The 22,430-nt window shown below is 38.5% G+C and overlaps 1 protein-coding gene across 2 annotated transcripts in view; it reads left to right on the forward strand.

The window, feature by feature from the left end:
- The window catches only part of LOC131078870 (pto-interacting protein 1), a 175,058-nt gene that overhangs the window by 15,194 nt on the left and 137,434 nt on the right, over positions 1 to 22,430 (forward strand). For both annotated transcript variants that reach the window (XM_058016700.2, XM_058016703.2), the window contains exons 2-3: positions 18,964 to 19,214; positions 19,465 to 19,591. In XM_058016700.2, coding sequence (XP_057872683.2) covers positions 18,964 to 19,214; positions 19,465 to 19,591 — 378 coding nt within the window. The remainder of the gene's footprint in view (positions 1 to 18,963; positions 19,215 to 19,464; positions 19,592 to 22,430) is intronic.

Below are 22,430 nucleotides of genomic sequence, written 5' to 3' on the forward strand. Positions count from 1 at the left end.
TGTCGGTGGGATATCTGGGTAGCATGTATGGTTGACCATCAAAACATCCAACTCTCATGAAGGTGAAAGTTGGGAATTGCAAGAACAAACATCCATACTCATTCACCTTCCTCCATGTGCCTTTGACACTCTCTTGTTCTTGAGTGTTTTGTCAAATAAGCACATGAAATGGCTAAAGAAAGTATCTCACACCCTTCTATAATGAATTCTACTAGGCCTCAGAGTGAGTTGCTCATAATACCTCCATACTAGTACCAGTGATCTGTCACCTTTGGTAGAAAGACCAGGAAACTATTTAAGTGACACCGCTATGTATACCAAGTACTAATTCATGTAGAAGGTGAGAGTGGTTGGGACTTGTGATAGCTGCTCGCACAGGTTGTCATCGATTACTTCACCCCAAAAAATATGGGATTGCCCTTTTCTCATGACTACGATGTACTTGTACATCCAAATCTCAAACACATTAGAGTGTCTTAAATCCATTATACTGCTAAGAAGTGTGATCATATCACTAACTTCTTCAATGAAGTCAGAGCAATACAACTTGGGCCATCTTGAGAAACAGGTCCTGGGGGTCTTGAGCCATTTAGAGTTGATGTGTCTAATACAATCTGACCTTCTCTGGTTGTAATAATCTAGAGTACTCTTCATAGAGATGTTTGCATACACAGGGGCAGTGGGAACTTTGAAGATCTTGTCAATAGCGTCTGCATCTAACCTGACTATGACATTGCCATCGTCATCTTTGATCGTTCTAGACCCGCTATCAAAGTGAGCAGCGCATGCAAGCACAAATTCCGGCTCCAAGGCAGCCACTGGGAAAGTGGAAACCAAATGAATGTGACTATTCAGGAGCAATTGCATGCTGTGAGTCGGTGATCCCTCTACCCTTTCTAGAAACTCAGACATATCAACATGTCCGATTTCTGTGTCCCTAATCTCATCAATGAGAGAAACCTGAAATGTCCCCCGTAGTTTTTTTTTTGATTTTTTTAACACAACAAGATCCACCTGTTAAGGTTAGGATAATCAAAAACTTGCACTGAAAGGAAATTGTGAAAGTAAAGCAATCACTCAACCACTTGTTCAACGGGAGGATTGAATTAAGCAAATGTTAGTCACTCAACCACTTTTCAGCGGGAGGACTAGGAATAGCAAAACTATCACTCAACCACTTATTACATGTTTTACAATATAAAATAGAGATAGGTGGCATAGCCAGCCTCTCTAACCAAACTATCACTCAACTACTTATTTAGCGGGAGGACCAGAGTACAATATGAAATAGAGATAGGCAGCGAAGCCAGCCTCTTCCACTTATATAGTGGGTATTACAAAGCACTGAAATTAAACAACAGACTTGGTGGTATAACCAGCTATGTCCACTTGCACAGTGGGGAAAGTTAGCTTCTTGAAAAGAGAACCAAATATTGTTTTGTACTTCTAAACAAATTATTACATAAGCTAATTGTGCAAGGAAGAGAAAACTAAGATCAGAAATGCAATGCCAAGTTACCAACCCTGAAGAAAGTAGAAGGAACTTCGATTTTTTAGGAAAATCAAACACACAAGGAATATCAAAGTGATCACAACACCCTCAAAACACCTCCAAAAGAGCTGCAGTAAATTACAAATGAAGCACAAGAGCTAGGCGGCCAAGGAAGGGCAAGGAGACATGCCATCAAAGGAAGCTCAGCAAGGGCACACACACCAAAACAGCAAATCGAACTAGGGCAAACAGCTATAATTTGATCTGGAATAAGAATTCAACCACTCCACCAAAAACACCAAAGTATGAGCAAATGTACGCCAAGAGAATACGCAACTTTTGAATCCATACCCACAAAAAGCGAATGGAAACTCCAACCAGAATGAGCAAAAATGTAGATCAGCTGTAGGTTTTCTTCACCAAATTATCACACCAAACCTCTTTGAATTCATTGGTAATCTCTGAATGAGATCACTTTGACAGCTAGGAGTTATCTCTCAAACTCGAAATTGTAGTTGAGCTAGGAGCGCACGCAACCCCGAAGCCAGGTTTCTGAAAGCAATTCGGCAGCACTTCGTTATCAAATTCTAGCATAACCAAATAAAGGAGAGGAGGGTCTTATTTATACACTAGAAACCTAGAATTTCAAATTTGCTTTCCCTCCAACTTGGGTGCCACTTTTGGGTAAAAGATGAGACTTTAATAAATTACCATTTTCCTCCTCATATTGGCATAAAAAATAGAGTTACTTTTCCAAGCCAAGCTTGGACACCAAAAGCAATATTATTTTTCATTTTTCAACCAAGTAATGAAATAGTCGCCCAACAGCCTTATGAAAAATAATCAATTCATAACCTTAGTCATCAATATATTGAACTGAATTGCCAGGAGGAGAGGGACTCTAGACTGCCATAAATAGGATTACTAAAAATAGTGTTGACAAAATTAACATACTGCTTAAAATAGTAAGTAATCTCAAACTTCATTAGAACACCTCCTGAGCAGTCACCCTGACTTACTAAAAATAGCATACTGCTAAAAATAGTAAGTGTGTCCAAGTGCATTTTAACTACATTTTGAGCAGTCGTCGCAACTTACTAAAAATAGCAAGTCAAGAAAAGTTCTTAGATCCAGTTGCATGTCACACCATCGCGTAGCTCTCTGAAAACCCAGAAAAACTGAAAAAAATAAGTTGTCTTCGCCCCTACTTACTAAAAATAGTAAGTTTATCAAACTCCACTGATTGCTACACATGTACCATCATTGCGAAGCTTTCTGAAAACCCAGAGGGAATCCGGAATTAAAATTGTAAAACTCCAACATGCAAGCCACCAAAATTGCCAAAACATCCTCCTAGAAAATAGGAAATCCTAATTCTGCCTTTGACTGACCAACGGGTCTCGAGATTGGCCAATAGTCCCCAAAACAAACTAGAATGGAAAAGGGGACATTAGAAAACCACTTGAGTAGGAGCGATCTCATTCTGGTATTTATCATATTTGTATTTCATCTTCTTGTTGGAAGGAGATGCTGGCTCTTCTATCATTGAACAGGAATCTGCAACATTGTGATGAAAACTCAAAAGAGTGAGAACATATTCAGCAGCTATTGGGGATTCCATGATGCTAAAACATGGAAAACCACTGCTCACACCTAAACTTGCTTGAGCATTTAGCATGAAAAAGGAACGGGTCAACCAAAAGATGCTTTATGGATAAGTTTTGGACAGCGACAAGGGTGGAATTCGGATCTTGGACGGTCGACTGCAAGTGAAATGGAAGCAAGGAAACCTTCAACTTGCACTTGTAATCAGGTCTTGAAAACCCGAATGCAAGTGTGGTATTCCTTGGTAAAGAATATTAATGAAGACATGAAGACTTGCAATCGGGTCTCCAACACTCGAATGCAAGTGGATAGTATGCAATGTAGCTTTATAGATAAACTTTGAGGATGGATAAGCATGTCTGCAAGTGGAATGGGCTTACAATGTGCAAAGGGGAAAGCAAAATTTGTGAACAAGAGTCAAAACTCTTACTTGCAATCGGGTCTCCAAGACCTGAATGCAAGTGCACAAAGCATAATGGGGAAGAACTTAATGTCTTGCACTTGTAATCGGGTTTATAAGACCCGATTGCAAGTATGTATTGCTTGCAAATGAATGGGAAAAGTCTTCTTTTATTGCCTTTGAAATCAGAACTTGGAAATTTGGTAGCAAGTAGCCAATTCTTGAATATTTGAAACTACTCATAAACTCATGGTATTAAAAGACTTTCAATCGGGCCTTGAAAACCCTAATGCAAGTGATATTTTGTAATTGCAAAGGGGAAGATTATAAACTCGCATCCATACTTCGGAAACCCGATTGCATCTTTTAGGCAAAATGAGGGGAAATATGAACTTGCAACCATGTGCTAAGGGATCCGAATTGAGTTATACATGCTACACATAAGCTTGCATTCAGGTCTCTAGGACCCGACTGCAAGTGAGAAAGCTTGCAAATACGAAAGAGTCTGTGAAACACATGATGATGGCAATGATCTTAGCAAAAAAGTTTGCAATCGGGTCTTGAGGACCCGATTGCATAGGCGTATGCAACAAAGGAAATAATACGTGGTTTATATGCAAGCGACAACAAGGAGAAATGCGGGCTTGCAATGGCAAAGTAATGTGGTAGTGGACTGCACGATGAGGTGAACATCTTGGTTGCAAAAAGCAATACCGTGATAAGGGAAGATTCATGATTATCAAGAATGTCACAAAGGTTAATACTTGTCATGGAAAATGCCTTCAACCTTCCAAAAACTCATATTTGAAAGAATATCTACAAATGAAATGACAAAACCTAGAAGAAAAACAAAAAAGAAAGGAAAAACACACTTATCTCAAGAGGCGCAAACCGTAAGAAGATGAAAATGCGATCCACTTAGATCTCACATAGCCCCAAGGGGAAAGAGAAAATGATCTCAAGGCCCCCAAATAGCAAGCTCAAATAGACAATGAAGAGGAACACTCCTAATACACCTCAATATCTCAGAGACAATCCCGAAGAAAAATGCAAGACATGAACTGCCAAGTAAGGGAAGAAATTTCCAAAGCAAATTGGGTTATAAGCAACCCGATGCAAGTTGAGAATATTTCACTTGGTCTTTTCAATCAAAATGAACTTTTAGTCGGGTTATAGACACCCGATTACAAGTGCATCTAACTCATTTAAAAAAAAAACTAAACAAGCTTCACTTGCAATCGAGTATGTATAGCTCGACTACAAGTAATTTAGTTTTGGCTTTTAATTAAAAAAAAGTGACTTAACTTGTAATCGGGTCTTAGAGACCCGACTACAAGTAATAGACCAACACTTGCATTTACTTCTAAAAAACTCTCTTAACTTGCGATAAGACACTAGAAACCCAATTTTGAACAAAGAGGGGCAAAAAAAACATGACCAAAAATGACAAAAACCTTTACAAGGATGATAAAAAATCTCATGAAAGATCAAACACTAATCAAGGGGCCCTTTGACCATGAAAGATACGCCTTAGAGAAATAATAATATGAATTCTTAAGGAAAAATTCATAGGGGTTGCCCCATTTTTGTAATTCAAAAATGAGGACAATAGTATCAGAGCCAAGTTAGGCTATACTAATCATTTTTGTGGGTTATACTAGAAGCTTTGTAGAACTTGACAAGGATCCTCTTACACTCAATCAACACGTGTAAGTCCATTTTTGCAATACTTTGGTGTGTCTTTTCCATTATTTTAAAAATCATTAGTTTTTCCTCTTTTTCAATTTTTAATAGTGTACAGTGATTTATAATCTCATTTAGTACTCAATTTCCTTGGCTAAAACCATATGCATGGTTGATAATTTTTTTAGCCTATTTTGATTGTATTAATCATTTTTATGCATTAGGATACTAGTAGCTATAGTCATGAAATTTTTCTTTACACTTGCCAATTGAATTTTCTTGAATGATTCTAAGAATTTTTTATCAAGCATTTGAGATGCTTGCACTATACATTTTAGAAAGATATCAATTTATACTCTAGGAGGATAGCATTTGAGATGTTTTAATTTTTTATGATTTATGCTCAAACTATTTTCTTATTATTTATATTTACATTATAAGATTCAACCAAATTGATCCATCCTTATATTTATATACAAAATAGCTAAAAATATTTCTCAAACATAACTATAGAAAGAAAAAAATTCAGATGCTTTGTTCTGAAAGTAATGAATCTAAACAACAAAACAAATGTAAACTTCAACATTTAATATATATAAAAGATCCTTATTGTTGTTTTCCTTTACTTGATAATCAACTATGTGGTAAAGAGAACTCACATTTTAAGTCTCTTTATGGCACTCACATCCCTATGCTACATAAAGGAATGTGTCTCTTCATGATTACATGTGTCTTTTGAAACCATTCCTTTGGATAGACTCTTTATCAAATCATATTGATAGGGAAGGTGCCCTCAACATCCTAATTTATAACACAAAAAAATGTTCGTGTATTGGCATGCACTTCAATTATAAAGAGAATAATTTGTAATGTAGCCCAATTGGCAGGTCATACAATTGACCTGTCATCTAACCGTTTGAGGTCATGCAATTTCTTGAAGTCTATGTAAACAAATTTACCATTATTTGCTCATTTATAAGTTTAGACTCTAAATGACATCATACGATATTTGGTAAGCGATGGGTAGCCTAACATAAGATGTTTGGCTTGGATGCCATCTACCATAGACACCCATTTGTATTTTTGAGCCCCTCCCAAAAATTGAATGCTTCTATCAGATTATCATGGCATGGGTCTTGCAAGATTCGTTGCACCATAACAGCCATTACCAATTGAGTAATAACACTATCAATTGATGGTTTCTTGGGTTGAAATTGAAGGGTTTGGGTGTGTAGGATTTTGCCAAGATCAAGGGCACAATGAAAAGCATAAAAAGAGAGACAATAGAATGACAAGAACAAACTGTATTCTCATCAATATGCAAATGATCAACTGGATTCACCAATACAATGAATATAGGCTTTCTTATATAGGCAAGGCCATATGGATGTACGAGCACACAATTATGACATGTGGCTCAATGAGAAACAAAGGTAGGTAAGAAATACTAGGGGTAGGTAGGAGAAATAATATAATATTCCACAAGAGGTGGATTACCCACCGAATGTGGAGTGTAACAGCAAAATAAGACCACAAAAGGTGGAATTTCTCCTACAAGCTCTATCCCTATGTGCACACTTCCCTAAGTGTCTCAAATCCAAACTACGAAGAGATGCATTATCCTAAGTTAACTTAAGTAAAGTGTAATAATATCCAAAATGAATATTTATTTACACCAACACCCCCCCTTAAGTGCAACTTAGGGGAATGAAGACTCAAGTCAACAATGCAAGATGGGTCCCGGCTACTAGGCCATGATAGGTACCCATGTACAATATGCAAATGCAAGCAAAACAATGCAATGCAATCTCTCACAAATGGAGAAAGGGAGAAAACCCAGTGGGAAAAAACTCCCCCCCAAAAGAGAGATGAAAGTACAAAAGACTCTCAAAGAAGAAGGACAAAACCTCAAAGAGGAAAAAGTCCCCCCCATAAGAGAGGAAGGAGAAGTCAGCTGACCCCCCCTAAGGACACATCCCGCACCCCCAAGAGAGCTCGCAACTGCTGGAACTTACTCTCGGCGAAAGGTTTGGTGAATATGTCAGCAACCTGCTCCGCTGTAGGACAATACTGCAAATCAATGACCTGCTCTTGAATGAGCTCTCGAATATAGTGCATATGAATCTCGATGTGTTTGGTCCGCTGGTGCTGGACCGGGTTCTTCGATATTGCAATAGCACTCTGATTGTCGCAATGTAGAACTGTCGGCCGTAGAGTGGTGAATCCAAACTCTGTGAGAATCTGTTGGAGCCAAATGGTCTCAGTCGCTGCGTTAACAGCGCCTCGATACTCAGCCTCAGTCGAAGAGAGAGCAATAGCATGTTGCTTCTTGCTCTGCCAACAAATGGGGCCCAAACCAAGGTGAAAACTGTAACCAGAAGTAGACTTACGATCATCAAGATCGCCAGCCCAATCGGAGTCTGTGTAACCAACCAAGCGAAGTCTTGTGCCTGCTGCATAGTGCATCCCATAGTGATGTGTACCCTGGATGTAATGAAGGATGCGTTTGGCGGCTTTCCAATGAAGCTGATGTGGTTCCTGTATGAAGCGGGAAACCATGCCAACTGCAAATGAAATATCAGGGCGAGTATGGGTCAAGTAGATGAGACTACCCACAAGCTGACGATACAAAGTGGCATCAACTGGTGGAGAAGAACACTGAGCCTCAAGCTTGACTCCTGAAAGAAAGGGAGTCGGGGCAGGCTTACAATCAGCCATATGAAAGCGTGCAAGTAGATCAAGAGCATACTTGGGCTGCGATAGTGTAATCCCGGAAGGTGACTGTGAAATCTCTATCCCGAGAAAGTAGTGCAAAAGATCCAAGTCAGTCATAGCAAATCTGTCATGCAAAGCAGATTTGACCCTGCTAATGATGGATGAAGTACTCCTTGTAATGATCAAGTCATCAACATAGAGCACAAGTATCAAGTGAGAGTCATCCTGTCGCAAAATGTAGACATTCGGATCGGAATGACACTTGGTGAACCCTGCGGAGAGTAGAAAGGAATCCATCTTGGCGTACCAAGCCCTGGGGGCCTGCTTAAGGCCATAGAGAGATTTCCTTAGTCTGCAAACCAAGGAAGTATCCTGGATGAAACCCTGTGGCTGCTCCATATAAATCTCCTCATCAAGATCACCATGAAGAAAAGCACTCTTCACATCCATCTGATGTACAGCCCAACCATGAGTTGCAGCAATAGCAAGTGTCAAACGAATGGAGTTCTTCTTGGCTACGGGTGCAAAGGTCTCAGTATAGTCAACACTTGCAACCTGAGAGAAACCTTTCGCAACAAGCCGAGCCTTATACTTATCCACAATACCATCCGCTGCAAACTTGGTCCGATAGTTCCACTTACATCGAACCATCTTTCTCCCCTTAGGGAGATGGACTAAATCCCATGTGTTGTTCCTCATCAAGGAACTATACTCTTCCTCCATAGCTTGGTCCCACTCAGGAACCCCTGATGCTTCCCTAAATGTTTGTGGATCGGAAGCAGTAGCAATGAATGCATGTAGAAGATCCTGATGTTGTGATCGAGTTCTCCGTGTATCTGAAGGATCCCCAACAAGACAATCCGTGGACTCAAGTGTCTGTCGAGCCCAACGAGGTCGAGGTGGAGGTGGAGAATGAGGCTCAACTGCAAGTGGACCCTGCGGAGGTGTAACCTTGCGAGTCGGAGTTGAAGGAGTCTCATCATCTGAATCACTAACATCACTATCCACAATGGAGGAAGGTGGAGGAGGTAGAGAGGCTAAGCTAGGAGAGCTTTCCTCAAAGTGAACACTCCTCTCAATGAACACCTCATGTGTCTCAGGATCCATCAATCTGTATGCCTTAACACCCTCAGGATATCCAACAAATATGCAAGGCCGACTCTGAGGTTCCAATGTCTTGCATTTTTGCGGAGGTATGCGAGCCCATGCTGGACACCCAAAGACTCTGAAATGTCTCACAATCGGTTTCCTACCAGCCCAAGCTTCAAATTGAGTAATACCTTGCAAAGCTTTGTGAGGAACCCGATTCGGGATGTGTGTGGCACAATTGATAGCCTCTGCCCAAAAGGCGGGATCAAGAGAACGTGCATGTATCATAAAGCTAGCCATTTCTTTGAGAGTTCTATTCTTGCGTTTTGCAACCCCGTTCTGCTGTGGAGTGTATGCGACAGAATGCTGAAGATCAATCCCCTCAAATGTACAGAAATCCTCAAGTCTTTTGTTCACATATTCCCTTCCATTATCTGTGCGAAGAATCTTGACCACTTTCCCTGATTGCTTCTCCACACGAGTCTTGAAGTCCTAAAATCTGTCAAATACTTCGCTCTTATGAATAAGAAAGTAGACCCAAGTGAAGCGGGAGTAGTCATCAATGAAGGTGAGGACATAGCGGGCCTTACTAAATGAAGGTGCTAGAAATGGACCTGCTACATCGCTGTGAACAAGTTGAAGAACTTCCAAAGCTCTCCAAGCTTTCCCCTTATCAAACTTCTCTTTGGGATGCTTGCCCATGGAACAACCTGAACATACACCCTCTGAAAAACTGATTCGAGGTAGACCTGTGACCATGTCTTTAGTGTTGAGTTGCTGAGGATAGCGGTAGTTGAGGTGACCAAATCGCTCATGCCATAGCTTACTTTTTGAATTTGAATGAGTAAGCAAGGCCCTAGAAGGTGAACTTGGCACAAAGTGGGAGAATGAATAAAGCCTTGAGTTGTCATTGACTTGTCCCACTGCTACCAAGGCATCATCATCAAGTTCCTTTACCACAACTGAATCTGGTGTAAAATCAACCTTTTTGCCATTCCCATAGTGAGTGATTTGGTAGATAGAGAGAAGGTTGGTAGACAAGTTAGGAACATAGAGAACATTCTCAAATGTTCCATCGTCCATGTCAATTGAACCTTTCCCTTCAACCTCTACTTGAGTATCATCACCTATGTAAATGTGAGGTACCTTAGATGGCTCCAATGAAGAAAACTGCTCCTTTGTAGAACCCATGTGATATGAGGCACCCGAGTCAAGTATCCATTGCTGTGAAGAACCTGTTGTAGCCACAAATGCTTGCCCTTTTCCCTTAGACTGTGAGGAAGAGGAAGGAGATGAATCCTTCTTTGTGTAGGCGGATGGCAAGTTGATGTTGTTTTTCTTAAGAAGATTAGTTAACTCATCAACTTGCTTTGTGTGGCATTGATGCTCATCATGACCATACTTCTGGCAATATGCACAAGTTGGTTTATCCTTCTTAGGTGGTGTCCCCTTCTTGGAAGAGGATGAAAAATTGCCTTGTGATGGAGAGGATGATTGTCCTTTTTCCTGGTGTGGCTTAGACCTGGATTGCTTCTTCTTCTTGTTGGAATCTTTGCCTTGACTTCCTTGATTCCCTTGATTTGCCACCAAAGCCTTGGACTTTGAAGACTTGAGAAGTCCCATGTTCAACAACTTAGATTGTTCCAATATTAACATTTCTGTGAAAGCATTAAATGAAGGCATAACATAGGAACTCCCCACTGTCAAACGATGAGTTTGGAAGCTAGACACAAATGCTGCATATTCTGGTGCAAGCTTGTCCAACAAGTTGAATATCAACTGAGCATCCTTTTTGTCAATTCCACAATCCTTAAGCTTTGCTTTTAGCTCATTTGCTTTGGTGACATAATCTTGGATTGTATCAAAATTCTTGGGATCCAAGTTGGTGAGCTCATTGTCAATCTTATAACCTCTGATTTCATCAACTTGACCATACAATTTCTGAAACATATCCCAAGCCTCTTTGATTGTTGTACACTTCTCAATGTGAAAGATGAAATCATCTGATACATACTTGCGCAAAGTTCCAAGAGCCATGCAATTCTTAGTGAGCCATTCTAATTGAGCATTAGGATCAGCCTTAGGATCAGGTGGTGCTGCTATTGTTCCATCTATGTAATGCGTGAGACCCTTTTCCATTAATTTACTCCATACTTTAATTTTCCATGATGCATAATTATGTGGAGTTAAAGGTGGAAATTTATGAAGACTCATTGCAACAAAAAGGAAAGAGCACAAAGAGAGGCACAATCACACAAGACACCCCCCCAAATTCACTCAATCAAAGAACCCCCCCCAAAAGTGATGATTTGGCACTTTATAATTAGTGCGTATACAATGGGCCACTTGCAAAAAATGGCAAAGTGGACTTCTGATTACAATTTTACAACTGCCTCAATAAGGCCAAAAGAGACTCAAACTGATAATGCAAGAGATCTAAACTAAGATCCAAGCACTTTACAAGTACCTAATAGGCCAAATAAGACCAATATCTGAAAGTACAATTTCCACTCAAAATCTCTGAAATCTGATCATAGATTATGAAAGTAGACGAAAAAACATGCACTTTCAAAAAAAACGGCACCTGAAAAGGAGGTCGTATGAGCTCAAACGAGGCCTTTGAAGTTGCAGAATTGAGGATTGGACAGGTACAGCTGAGAGAATCCGAAAATTCCGAAAAACCTGTGCACCAAAATCAGAAAATAACCACACCACTGCGAAGATCATGAAATTTTAGCCCATTTCAAAAAAAATGGCACCAAAAAAGGAGCAAAAATGAGCAAGATATGGCCTCTCAAAGTTGGACTGCAAAACTGAAAAGCTCAATGGAGAGGGGGTGAAAAAATTTCAAAAGTCTACTGATGTGGCGCTGACGTTAGCAATTTACTAGCTTAAATTTGACGGCCGTATGACTGTCGCGAAAACTTCACCTCCCTGCTGACTGGGCGTCCGTACCGTACGGACTGCTGACTGGGCGCGATGACTGGGCAGTTGACTATGCGTACGGACTGCTGACGTGGCTGTCTGCGTTAGCTCTGCATGGCGGATGATGTGGCAGCTGACTAGGCGTACGGTAGTCGACCGCGGTCCAGTGGTTGCCTGCCACGTGGCGGGGGCGGGTTCCGTCGGTTTTCCTGCTAACGGGAGGGAGATGTCGTCGGCGGGTGGAGATACCGGCGGGCCGGGAGCCGAGGGGGGGCCGGTGGTGGGAGCGAGGCGGCCGACGGGAGAGTGAGGCGGCTGGCGGGTGGTCCGGGCTGTCGGCGGCAGGAGGCTCCGGCTGCGGCACAGTCTGCAACGCCTGCTGCGCGGTACGGCGGCGACGTCAACCTGCAACAACGCAGGTACGAATGGCACGGGGGGGGGTCTACGGACCCCCCAAAAAACAATATTTTTTTTTTTGAATTTTTGATTCGCTTTTTTTTCCTTAGAATTTTTTCCAAAAAAAATTTTGATCGCGTCCTTTTATTTTTCAGAAAATATGAATTTTTTTTTCGAAATTCGTACAATAATAGCCAAAATGAGGAAATTTTTTTTCTCACCAAAATAGGTCGACTTTATAGTCGAAATTTATGGAAACGGCCTCCTGGATTCAACGGTGATGTCCAAATCGCTGTATGACGCCCCCCAAAAATGAAGATCCCCAAATCCGAAAATAGAAGCCTTCCACGATGTCTCCAAAAACCAATCAATGAAGCCCCAATGGCTCTGATACCATGTAGGATTTTGCCAAGATCAAGGGCACAATGAAAAGCATAAAAAGAGAGACAATAGAATGACAAGAACAAACTGTATTCTCATCAATATGCAAATGATCAATTGGATTCACCAATACAATGAATATAGGCCTGCTTATATAGGCAAGTCCATATGGATGTACGAGCACACAATTATGACATGTGGCTCAATGAGAAACAAGGGTAGGTAAGAAATACTAGGGGTAGGTAGGAGAAATAATATAATATTCCACAAGAGGTGGATGACCCACCGAATGTGGAGTGTAATAGCAAAATAAGACCACAAAAGGTGAAATTTCTCCTACAAGCTCTATCCCTATGTGCACACTTCCCTAAGTGTCTCAAATCCAAACTACGAAGAGATGCATTATCCTAAGTTAACTTAAGTGTAATAATATCCAAAATGAATATTTATTTACACCAACAGGGTGATGGGTGTTGTAAGTGACGCAAGGATCACCACCTCCTCTTTTCATGCTTTGTAACAAGAATTTTTGAGATCAAGGTGAAGAGTTTACACATTGTATTATGGATGATTCTATTTTCTCAGTTTTGATAATCTACTACATTGATGATGGAGCACTTTTCAAAGATTCAAGCTTGGGAAAACACCATCCTCATGATAGCAGCAATTGCTAACCTCAATGGAATTGTTGTCCTCATTTTTGTTTTCAAAAATGAAGGACCATTGCATAAAATATTTCTGGAAAAATGAAAATTTTACTCTATGGCACGCTTCTCGAGATATAATTTCGACCAACCCTTGGACTGGCTTAATCCTCAGTCCATCCTTGAACTACGTTTCGAATTTCGTTGCATTCTGGATTCGTTTGCTATGTCTTTCCTTCAATTTCAGGTTTTTTCTCCCTGACTACAGGTGGAGAATTTTCCTTGAACTGCAAGTTTTAATGATTTCCATTGTTTTTGTCTTTGTAGGGAAATTTTTAGCTAATTACAAGTGCACTTTATTGAAAAATAAAAACTTGTAATTTGCTTTTTATTTCCCCCTTGATGCTTTTTGGCTTTTTCAGTTAAAATAGGGATTTTTTGGTTAAGTTACAAGCAAACTTGTAATTCTTTTCTAAAACCCCTACTTTAATGTATTTTGCTTGTAATAGGGATTTTAAACCCCTATTACATGTGTGCAAGTGAATTATAACTTCTTGTAGGGATTTTATTTTCCCTTTACAAGTGATTTTAAAACTTGCCCATCTTTCTCCAAAACCCGATTTTGCCTAGGAATGAGATAAAGTGCATTTTAAACTTGTTATTTTGCCCAAAAAACCCGATTTTCTCTATAAAGTGCATTTTTGAGGATTTTAAACATGTAATTGCATTTTAAAAACCCGATTTTTGCCTTATTGATGAAAAAGTGCAATTTTAAAATTGTTATTATATCTCAAAAACCCGATTTTGTCCAATTCATGCTATTTCGAACTTGTCATTCTCTCCAAAAAACTCGATCAGCAAGGAAAAACTTTTTTTTGAGGATTTTAAGCAAGTTTTTGTGGAGAAATTTTGGAGGTAGAAGGCGTTTAGGATTCCTTCCTATCCTTATGCATTTGTAGACATCTTTCACGCCATTTGGAGGTTAAGATTGCTGGTTTCTTGGTTTGTAACAGCAAACATGTTGTGGTAAAAACCACGTTTTTCTCCTTCAAGGATGCCACGAATCAGCAATCTCCTAAATCGTTTTGGCTTGGTATGCTAAGGCGTTGAGGTTAGAAAGGGTTTTTGTTACTTTCCACGCCATTTCCCTTGGATTTGCTGCCACGTTTTTCAGTTTATGACGTTTTTGTAAAAACGTGGCAAGGGTTTGGCATTGCGGATTGTCTTTATTTATTGGATTGTCTTCTTCATTCCAAGATTGTTGCATCTTTTGGAGAGACATTTTCAGTTTGAAACAAGGTATGATTTCTTTTCTTTCCTTGTTTCATTTTCTTATTTTCTTGTTTTCTTTGTTTTCCTTTGTAGTTGTAAATTTGTAAATATGTTGTTCTTGCCCCAAAAATCGGTTTTGTGAGAGAGTTTTTCCCCCTTGATATGCAATTTTTGGATTGCATTGTTCTTCCCCATTTTTCCTCTTTACTTGTATTCGGGATTTTAAATCTCGATTACAAGTTGGCTGGAAATATTTGCTCTTCCCTTACGGTTAAAGAATTTAACCATTTTTGGTTAAAATTCCAAGTTGAAAAGATGTGAAATACCCTTCCTTTCAAAATCGGGTTTTAAGAACTCGATTACATGTTGAAAAGTTTTTCCCATTTTCATGAAAATGACATTCCCGAATTTTCCCATTTTTATCCATTCATGTCACCCATATCTGTACTTTCCATTTTTCAAAATATCTCATTTGCTTCAATATTTCAGCTCTTGTTGCGTTCTTTATTTAACTTGCAAATGTCCAAAGACTGGATGAACCAATAATAAAACACCTCTGTGAATACATTTTTTGCGTTTAACTTTTAACCTTTGCTTATCTATATAAAGCACTCAACTTTTACAAAAGATTTCAAACCTGGGTCAATGAAATGTTTGAAGTCACTATTGACATTTTAACAAAGACACCTCTAATTATTCCTCTTTACCTTAAAGCATATAAAAATACTTTGAGAACTTTGGTTTTATCAGTTTATGCCATTTCTACCACCACCTAGCTTCAAAGTTACAACATATCCAAGGACGTTGGTTGATTGACTCATGATCAACAACTTTCAATGAAATGTTGTGCACAAAGTGCTCAACAGTTGCATTTGCCATTTTTCGTAGAGAATAGTTAAAATATATATTTCTTTCAAACATTTGCCTCATATGTAGAACAGGCCCACTACAACATGTATCTAAAGAGATGAAATAAGTGACCTGTAAAAACCATCTGGAGATCAACTACTCATGGAGAAATGGGGAGTGCAAAGCTGTGGGCCAAATTATTTTGTTGTTTGAACCAAAAGTTGCCACTTGGATGCTCATTTTCCTGCTCTGCTCCTTAATACTTCTTTGCTTGAGACATTCTTGGGATCTTGGAATGTATGTAGAGAAACGGGAATCGCCCAAAATTGTCAAGTTTGGGTGATTCCTGAGTTGAGTGAGGGTCGCTGAGTTTACTAGGCTCGGACTCGGACGAGTTTGGCCCCCAAAATCGCCTAAAATCGCCATCTTCCAAACTTGCCTAGAATCACCAAGTTTGGGAGTAAGGACTCACCAAACTCGGCCGGCGTAAGGCAACTTAAAGACAAAAGAAAAACATGTTTTAAAATGTTCTTAACTTATTTTTTTTTGTTTATATTTTGCTTTGTTTCATTCATTTGGCAAAATAGGAGAAGAAAAGTGAGTTGTGAGGAGAAAAAATAGAAAAATAACATCTGACGCCTTTATCAAATAATAAAAGTCTTTTGGTGTCGCGACAGGGAGCGCTGCCCCTCGACTACGGACAAATTTTATGTTTTAATCACTTCTACGATTATTCAGATTGAGCTCCGATCAAAGAGTATCTGATAAATAAAATATTTTTTTTTGACAAATCGGGAATTAATAATATTCCATTAATAATGTCACATGTGTGATTGATCGGAATCTATTATTGATCTATAGATTAATTAATCAGTGCCCATATCAAATGAAATTATAAATCCAGTATAGCATATAGGTAAATGGGGTAACTTTTTATTTAGTGAATGGGAGGAAATAATATTCAAACTTATTGTACACATAATGAATCGACCTGAATCGATATATGATCTTCTTTTGGCTCCTCTAACGCTAAGTCTTATATTCGGAGGTATAGGAGTAGTATTACTTACTAATATAATTTATTCTGCTCTTTCATTGGGGCTAGTTCTTATTTGTATATCCTTTTTCTATATTATATTGAACGCGGATTTCGTAGCTGTTGTATCGCGACAGGGAGCGCTGTCCCTTGACCCCAACTTGGGGGCACTGCCCCCAAACCCCCATCATAAAATTAGGGGGGAAATTGTGTCGATAAAAGTAGGGAAATTTTAACCTCCGAGTCTGATTAGGCTCCATATAACAACATATACTTTCATTTGGTGCATCAAGAGTTGGAAAGGAAGAATTTGCATCTCATTTGATCATATGATGACATGGATTTTTTATTCCATGAGTTTTGTAATATTGTATACATTTGACAATATTTATATATCTATGTTTGTTATTTCCTTCAACTACAATTTGCGTTTATGCTTATGTGATTGATGTATACATGTGTATGTAATCAAATTGACTTCTATTTGATGATGTTATTGTGTCTTTAAGGTGTATTTAATAAAGGGTGCATGAAACAAGTTTTAAATCCTTAAAAATCTCTAAATTTCTTGAGTTTTTCACTTTGCCGAGTCTGTGCCAAGTTTTGACTCCTAGTCCCGAGTCCCGAGACGAGTAGGCCTCGCCGAGTCGGCTCCGAGTCTTGAGTCCCGTTTCTTTGATATATATATATATATATTTCAGTCCATGAAGGGAGTTTGTCCAGATCTATAATACATGTACATCTTCTGAAGTGCAACTACGTTTGATGGTAATTCTCATCAGATGCCAGCCCACCACCAAGAGTAAATGGCTAAAAGAAATAAGAAAGCTGTTAACTTCTTCCCTTTTGATGCCACATGGGCATTGCCTCCATTTGCACCACCCACACTACTAGCTTATACCTCCCCATTGGCTGAAAACTCTTAAAAGTCAAATGGCGAAAACAATATAAGAAAAAAAGAAGTATTAATGACTTGTCAAACTGAAGTTGGGTTTGCCTCGGATTGTTAAATTTGTGGTTGTGTTTGATGTGGGTTCACATGGGATGAAACACAGGATGCAGACTGCTCTCAGACCTATCCTTTCTGGCGCTGGACCAGTGTTCAATCCTAGAGTGGATCATACCTAGATCCAATGGTCTGTAGGGAAGAATCAGTAACATGGTACAAGGTATAGAGGAGTTAGTTTTTGTGCATTCCATCTTGTGCCTTCTTTCCCATGAATGAAATGACTACAAGGAAGTGGCAACAATCTTGTGGGACGGAAAGCTGGAGCTAGGTGACTTGGATGCTTCTTCTGCCCAACAATCTTCATGTTTTGAGTAGTTAGATAGCTAGCATAATTTTAATGTGAGCACCAACGGGGCTCTCCTTGTAGTTCTTCTAATCTACCTGCATCATCAAATGTTGTTGATGATGATGATCATCTTTATTAAAACCCTTATGATGTTGATGATCATCGTTCTGAAAACCATATGATGCTGATTACTGATCTTATTATTTTAATATCGAACAATGAATATCTATCATGATGTTTGAGTTTGAAATCAAATTAGTATACTGCATTTTTTAATTTTTATGTTGGATTTCTTTTTATATGCATGCTTTGTGGTATTCTGAATATAATGCCCATTTTTTGTCTGTACATATGTATATTTTTAATGATTTTTCTATAGATTCTGTGTTTAGGTGCACTGAAACTAAAACCAACCCTATTTTTTCTTTGGCTGTATGAGCAATAGCCAAATTTCCATATCCCTACTTCATTCTGAAGCTGAATCCAAAGTAGCAACTGGAATTTATAGTGCATTTGCTACTCATGACCAGAAGTCTTTAACTATAAATCATCTATCATAAAGTGCTATCATTAGTTTCATTCCAATAAACATGATGATCAATTTGGCCACTTAAGATCTTAACTCATTAAAGAAAATTTTTAACGCATCAAGTTTGCTGCTTGTCACACATCATTTGTTATATTCTCGGTTTTATGGATTGTCATTGCAAGGAGCCTTTGAGCACTGTCTCCAACTATATGCATTATTCTATTTTACAACTACAAAGATTATGAGTTACATATTACGTTTTGACTCTTCAAAGTTGTTTCTTTTGGCATGGCACCATGCAGCATTATTTGTGAATAAATTAAGAATATATAGTAAGTTTACAAATTTTCCAAGATTGAATTATGGATTTGTAACTTCAGTTGGAGCATATTTTTTTCTGCATTCTCATTCCCATATAATATGCAATAAGTATTGTTCTATGAAACATATGGGTTTTCAGATTCTAGATTTCTCACTGGTAATAGAGATTTTGTTCTGCTGCATAAGATCACTTGTTCTTGTTCACTATTGTTTCTTCCTTGTTCCCTCTATTCTTTTTTTAATTAAAACTGAAACTGCATGGACATTCTTCAAAATCTGCCCCAAAAAGATAGTGTTCTTTGTTTAAATTTTTTTAAAATGTCTTGAGCAGGAAATGATGGAATCTACAAGAGTGCAGACACAGCTTTCAAGGGTAATCAAAGCATAAAACCTCAGCCTATTGCTGTCCCTGAGATTACAGTGGAGGAATTGAGGGAGGCAACAGATAATTTTGGAGAGAAATCATTGATCGGAGAGGGTTCTTATGGTCGAGTATATCATGCAACTTTAAGAAATGGCCGTGTGACGGCAATTAAGAAGTTAGATTCTAGCAAACAACCAGATCAGGAATTACTTGCACAGGTTAGAAATAAATATTATTGTGTTAGATGGAAGTATACAAAATTTTTGGTTCCCTGAACTTACTATATTTTTTCTTAATACGCTTCCCATGATGTTATTTTTGACATTTTAATTAATGCCTATTGATTAGTGATCTGTAAGCTGAGAATCCTATCAATGAAATGTTCCAAATTTAAACTGACAATTAATATTCTGAAGCTCTCAGCTAAGTAATTGTTGCAATTGATTAACATTTTGGGTCTTTTCATAGGTTTCCATGGTTTCAAGGTTGAAACATGAAAATGTGGTGGAACTTGTTGGGTATTGTGTTGATGGGATTCTTAGAACACTTGCATATGAGTTTGCAACAATGGGATCACTTCATGACATCCTTCATGGTATGCAAGCAAGTGTATTCTTCCTCTTGTATTTTTCCCTTAAATTGGAACTGGGGTTTAAGTAAAGTTTTTGTTTTTTTTTAAGTAGAACCAGAAATTTGTTTTCTTTTTCATTTTATTGGAAACAAGGATCATATTGCAAAGAAGGTTTTTTGTTATCGGAATTCCTCTCTCTCACAAGAGATCTATTAATAGTCATCTTGACTAACCAAGTAAGAGTTGTATATGATTATGAACCTTCAATAAACTCTTATGGTCTCTAAATCCCGACTTAAAACAGATTAGAGAAAGCCAGAAGGCACAACAATACATGAAGAATGAAATATTCCTTTTTAAAGTTTCCTGTTAATTTTTTCTGAAAAATATTTTATTTCTGCTTTATTAAATACTATCCACAACAATTGAAATAATCACCAGAAAATTACTTGGAAATTATTAACTAAATAATATTTAATAGATTTTTCATGACACTTAAGAACCTGATTGGTCTCCTTTGTATGGGTTCCTCAGGCAATAAATCAGATTACTTCTAGTGGCCTTCTTCAATTTCTATGCTGGCCTTTATATGGATGAATGAGTGTTAGAAATTAGGATCTTAGGATGTTAATCATTATAAACAAGATATAAAATAAATACATTAAGAAACATACAACCATAATTAACACATTACACACAATATACATGGGGAAAACCTTTTTGGTAAAAAGCCCCATAAAACATCATTTTATTAAAACACTTACAAATGTAGTCTATCATAAAATAGACTAGCACCTGGGGACACTCCTCCAATACTTCCACTTGGCCGATAATACCTATTGTGCATAGTGATAAAACTCACCACAAAGCTCCAATTTACCTCACCTCTCAAATGAGAGAGAACCTCCTTAAATATAGGAGGAAGGATGACATCACTAGTTATTAGATTATAATAATTTCAAATGGGATATGCTTATAAAGCATATAATATATAAGGTTTTATAACCTTATATTAGAACATTATACATAAATGATATAATGATGTGACCCCTAATAACATTATGTTCTAACAATGAGCCCACTATGTAGTGCACTTGGTCAAAAAAACAAACAATATCTTCCACCCAAATGGTGCCACTGTTATGCTGACATCTGGAATAAATTCCTTAGTTCTGCGTTGGACTTACATTGGTGAGTGGGTTGGCCAAAAAACACGAGGAAAAATATTTCTGCAGTATACCTTAGCCGGCAGCCAGCAATATGCGTCCCACAGCTGCTGCATTTCCTTCTTTAAATATCTTCTGGTGTAGAATAAGACATCCTATGCTGATTCCTTGTTTTTGCTGAGTGATATAAGAGTGTGGCGGCCAGTTGTAGGGACCTGTTGACGTGTATTTTGTACACAATCATACACAGAATAAAATACCTAAAGGGTACCTTATCCTCTCTTGAATAAAGCCTCTGATTGCTGAAGATATCGCAAAAAAGGATCAATCAGGGTGACTCCAATGTTCTTTTATGTAGGGTCTCTACGTGTGGATAAGCTCTTTGTGGTATGATGTGATTTGCTGGAATCACAAGGGGACTTACATTTGATGCCTGAACTTCTGATTTGCTTTGAATATTGCTGGAACACAGGATTTTCACTAGCTTAGATTTGAAAAAAGGAAAAAAGACGAGGGCGAGGAGAGGATCTAATCCTAATACTAAGGAATGTAGGAGCAATGATTGATCTTTGATGAAATTCTAACTAAGTCTTGTTTTGACATCATAGGAACATCTCCACAAGGTTAGTGCGATCTTCGAAGGAAAGCTTTATGATGTTCAAATCATCACTGCAGGCATAGACACCATCAGGTTGATGCATATTGATGAAGAAGCGACAATTGAAGTTAAGCTTAAGTTGAATGATTCCAGTTGACTACGCAAGGCAAGTCTGCAATCAACAAACTGCTAGTAGTATGGATATACGAATTTCACCATCAATCAAGCACATTTCTTCCACTCATCTAATCATAAAATCAAACATGAGAAGTATAAAGACCATGCAAATTGTCGAATCGACCCATAAATTTCACCATTTCTTCAATGAAGTTACAAGTCTTTTACAACAACATCTTGGCAACAATCTTTGCCTTCTCTCTCTACTCTACTCTAATTGCTATTCTCTCTCTATCTTCTAACTGCTTCCAACTATTCCTAACTATTCTAACTATTGCTAATTAGCCCTTTACAAAATGAAATGCCAGGGCTTATATAGTGCCCTCAATACAATTAGATGGCTTAGATCAATTTGAGATCGATGGCCAAGATTTTACAATGAAAACCCTAATTAGGGTTTGTTACAACCATTACATAACATTTAATGCTTGACTAATGATAAAATTGTATTGCTTGGACACATGTCCTCTCTAGAAAATTCCACCAATGGATAGCTGGGGTAGGTACATCGGAGTTTGTGCCACCTTCCATGAGTTAGGTACATTGAATCTGGACATGCGGAGGTGGAACAATCCGACTGGATGAGCGATGACTGGGATGCCACCTTGTCTGACACTTGTAACTTGGTAGATATTCAACTTAATGTTGTTGAGAAGCTAGCTTTAATTAATTCATCTGGAACTATTTGCTTCCTCAACGAACCCTTGTTCTAACTTCTTGTGTCCTTGATTTGCAGGATGATGATGTACCTCGCCTTGGAATGCTGGATTGGAAGAGGTTGCCCTTGATGACGTTAGTCCAAAGAAGGCCGTCCTTGTCGATGCTAGGCTGGATCGAAGAAGGTCGTCCTTGTCCTCGCTTGATCGTCCTTGATGAGAGCCTTCCGACTTGTAGATCCTTCGAGTTTGGGAGTCGCCATCTT

Source organism: Cryptomeria japonica, chromosome 8 (assembly GCF_030272615.1).
Source record: "Cryptomeria japonica chromosome 8, Sugi_1.0, whole genome shotgun sequence".
In the NCBI taxonomy this organism is placed as follows: Eukaryota; Viridiplantae; Streptophyta; class Pinopsida; order Cupressales; family Cupressaceae; genus Cryptomeria; species Cryptomeria japonica.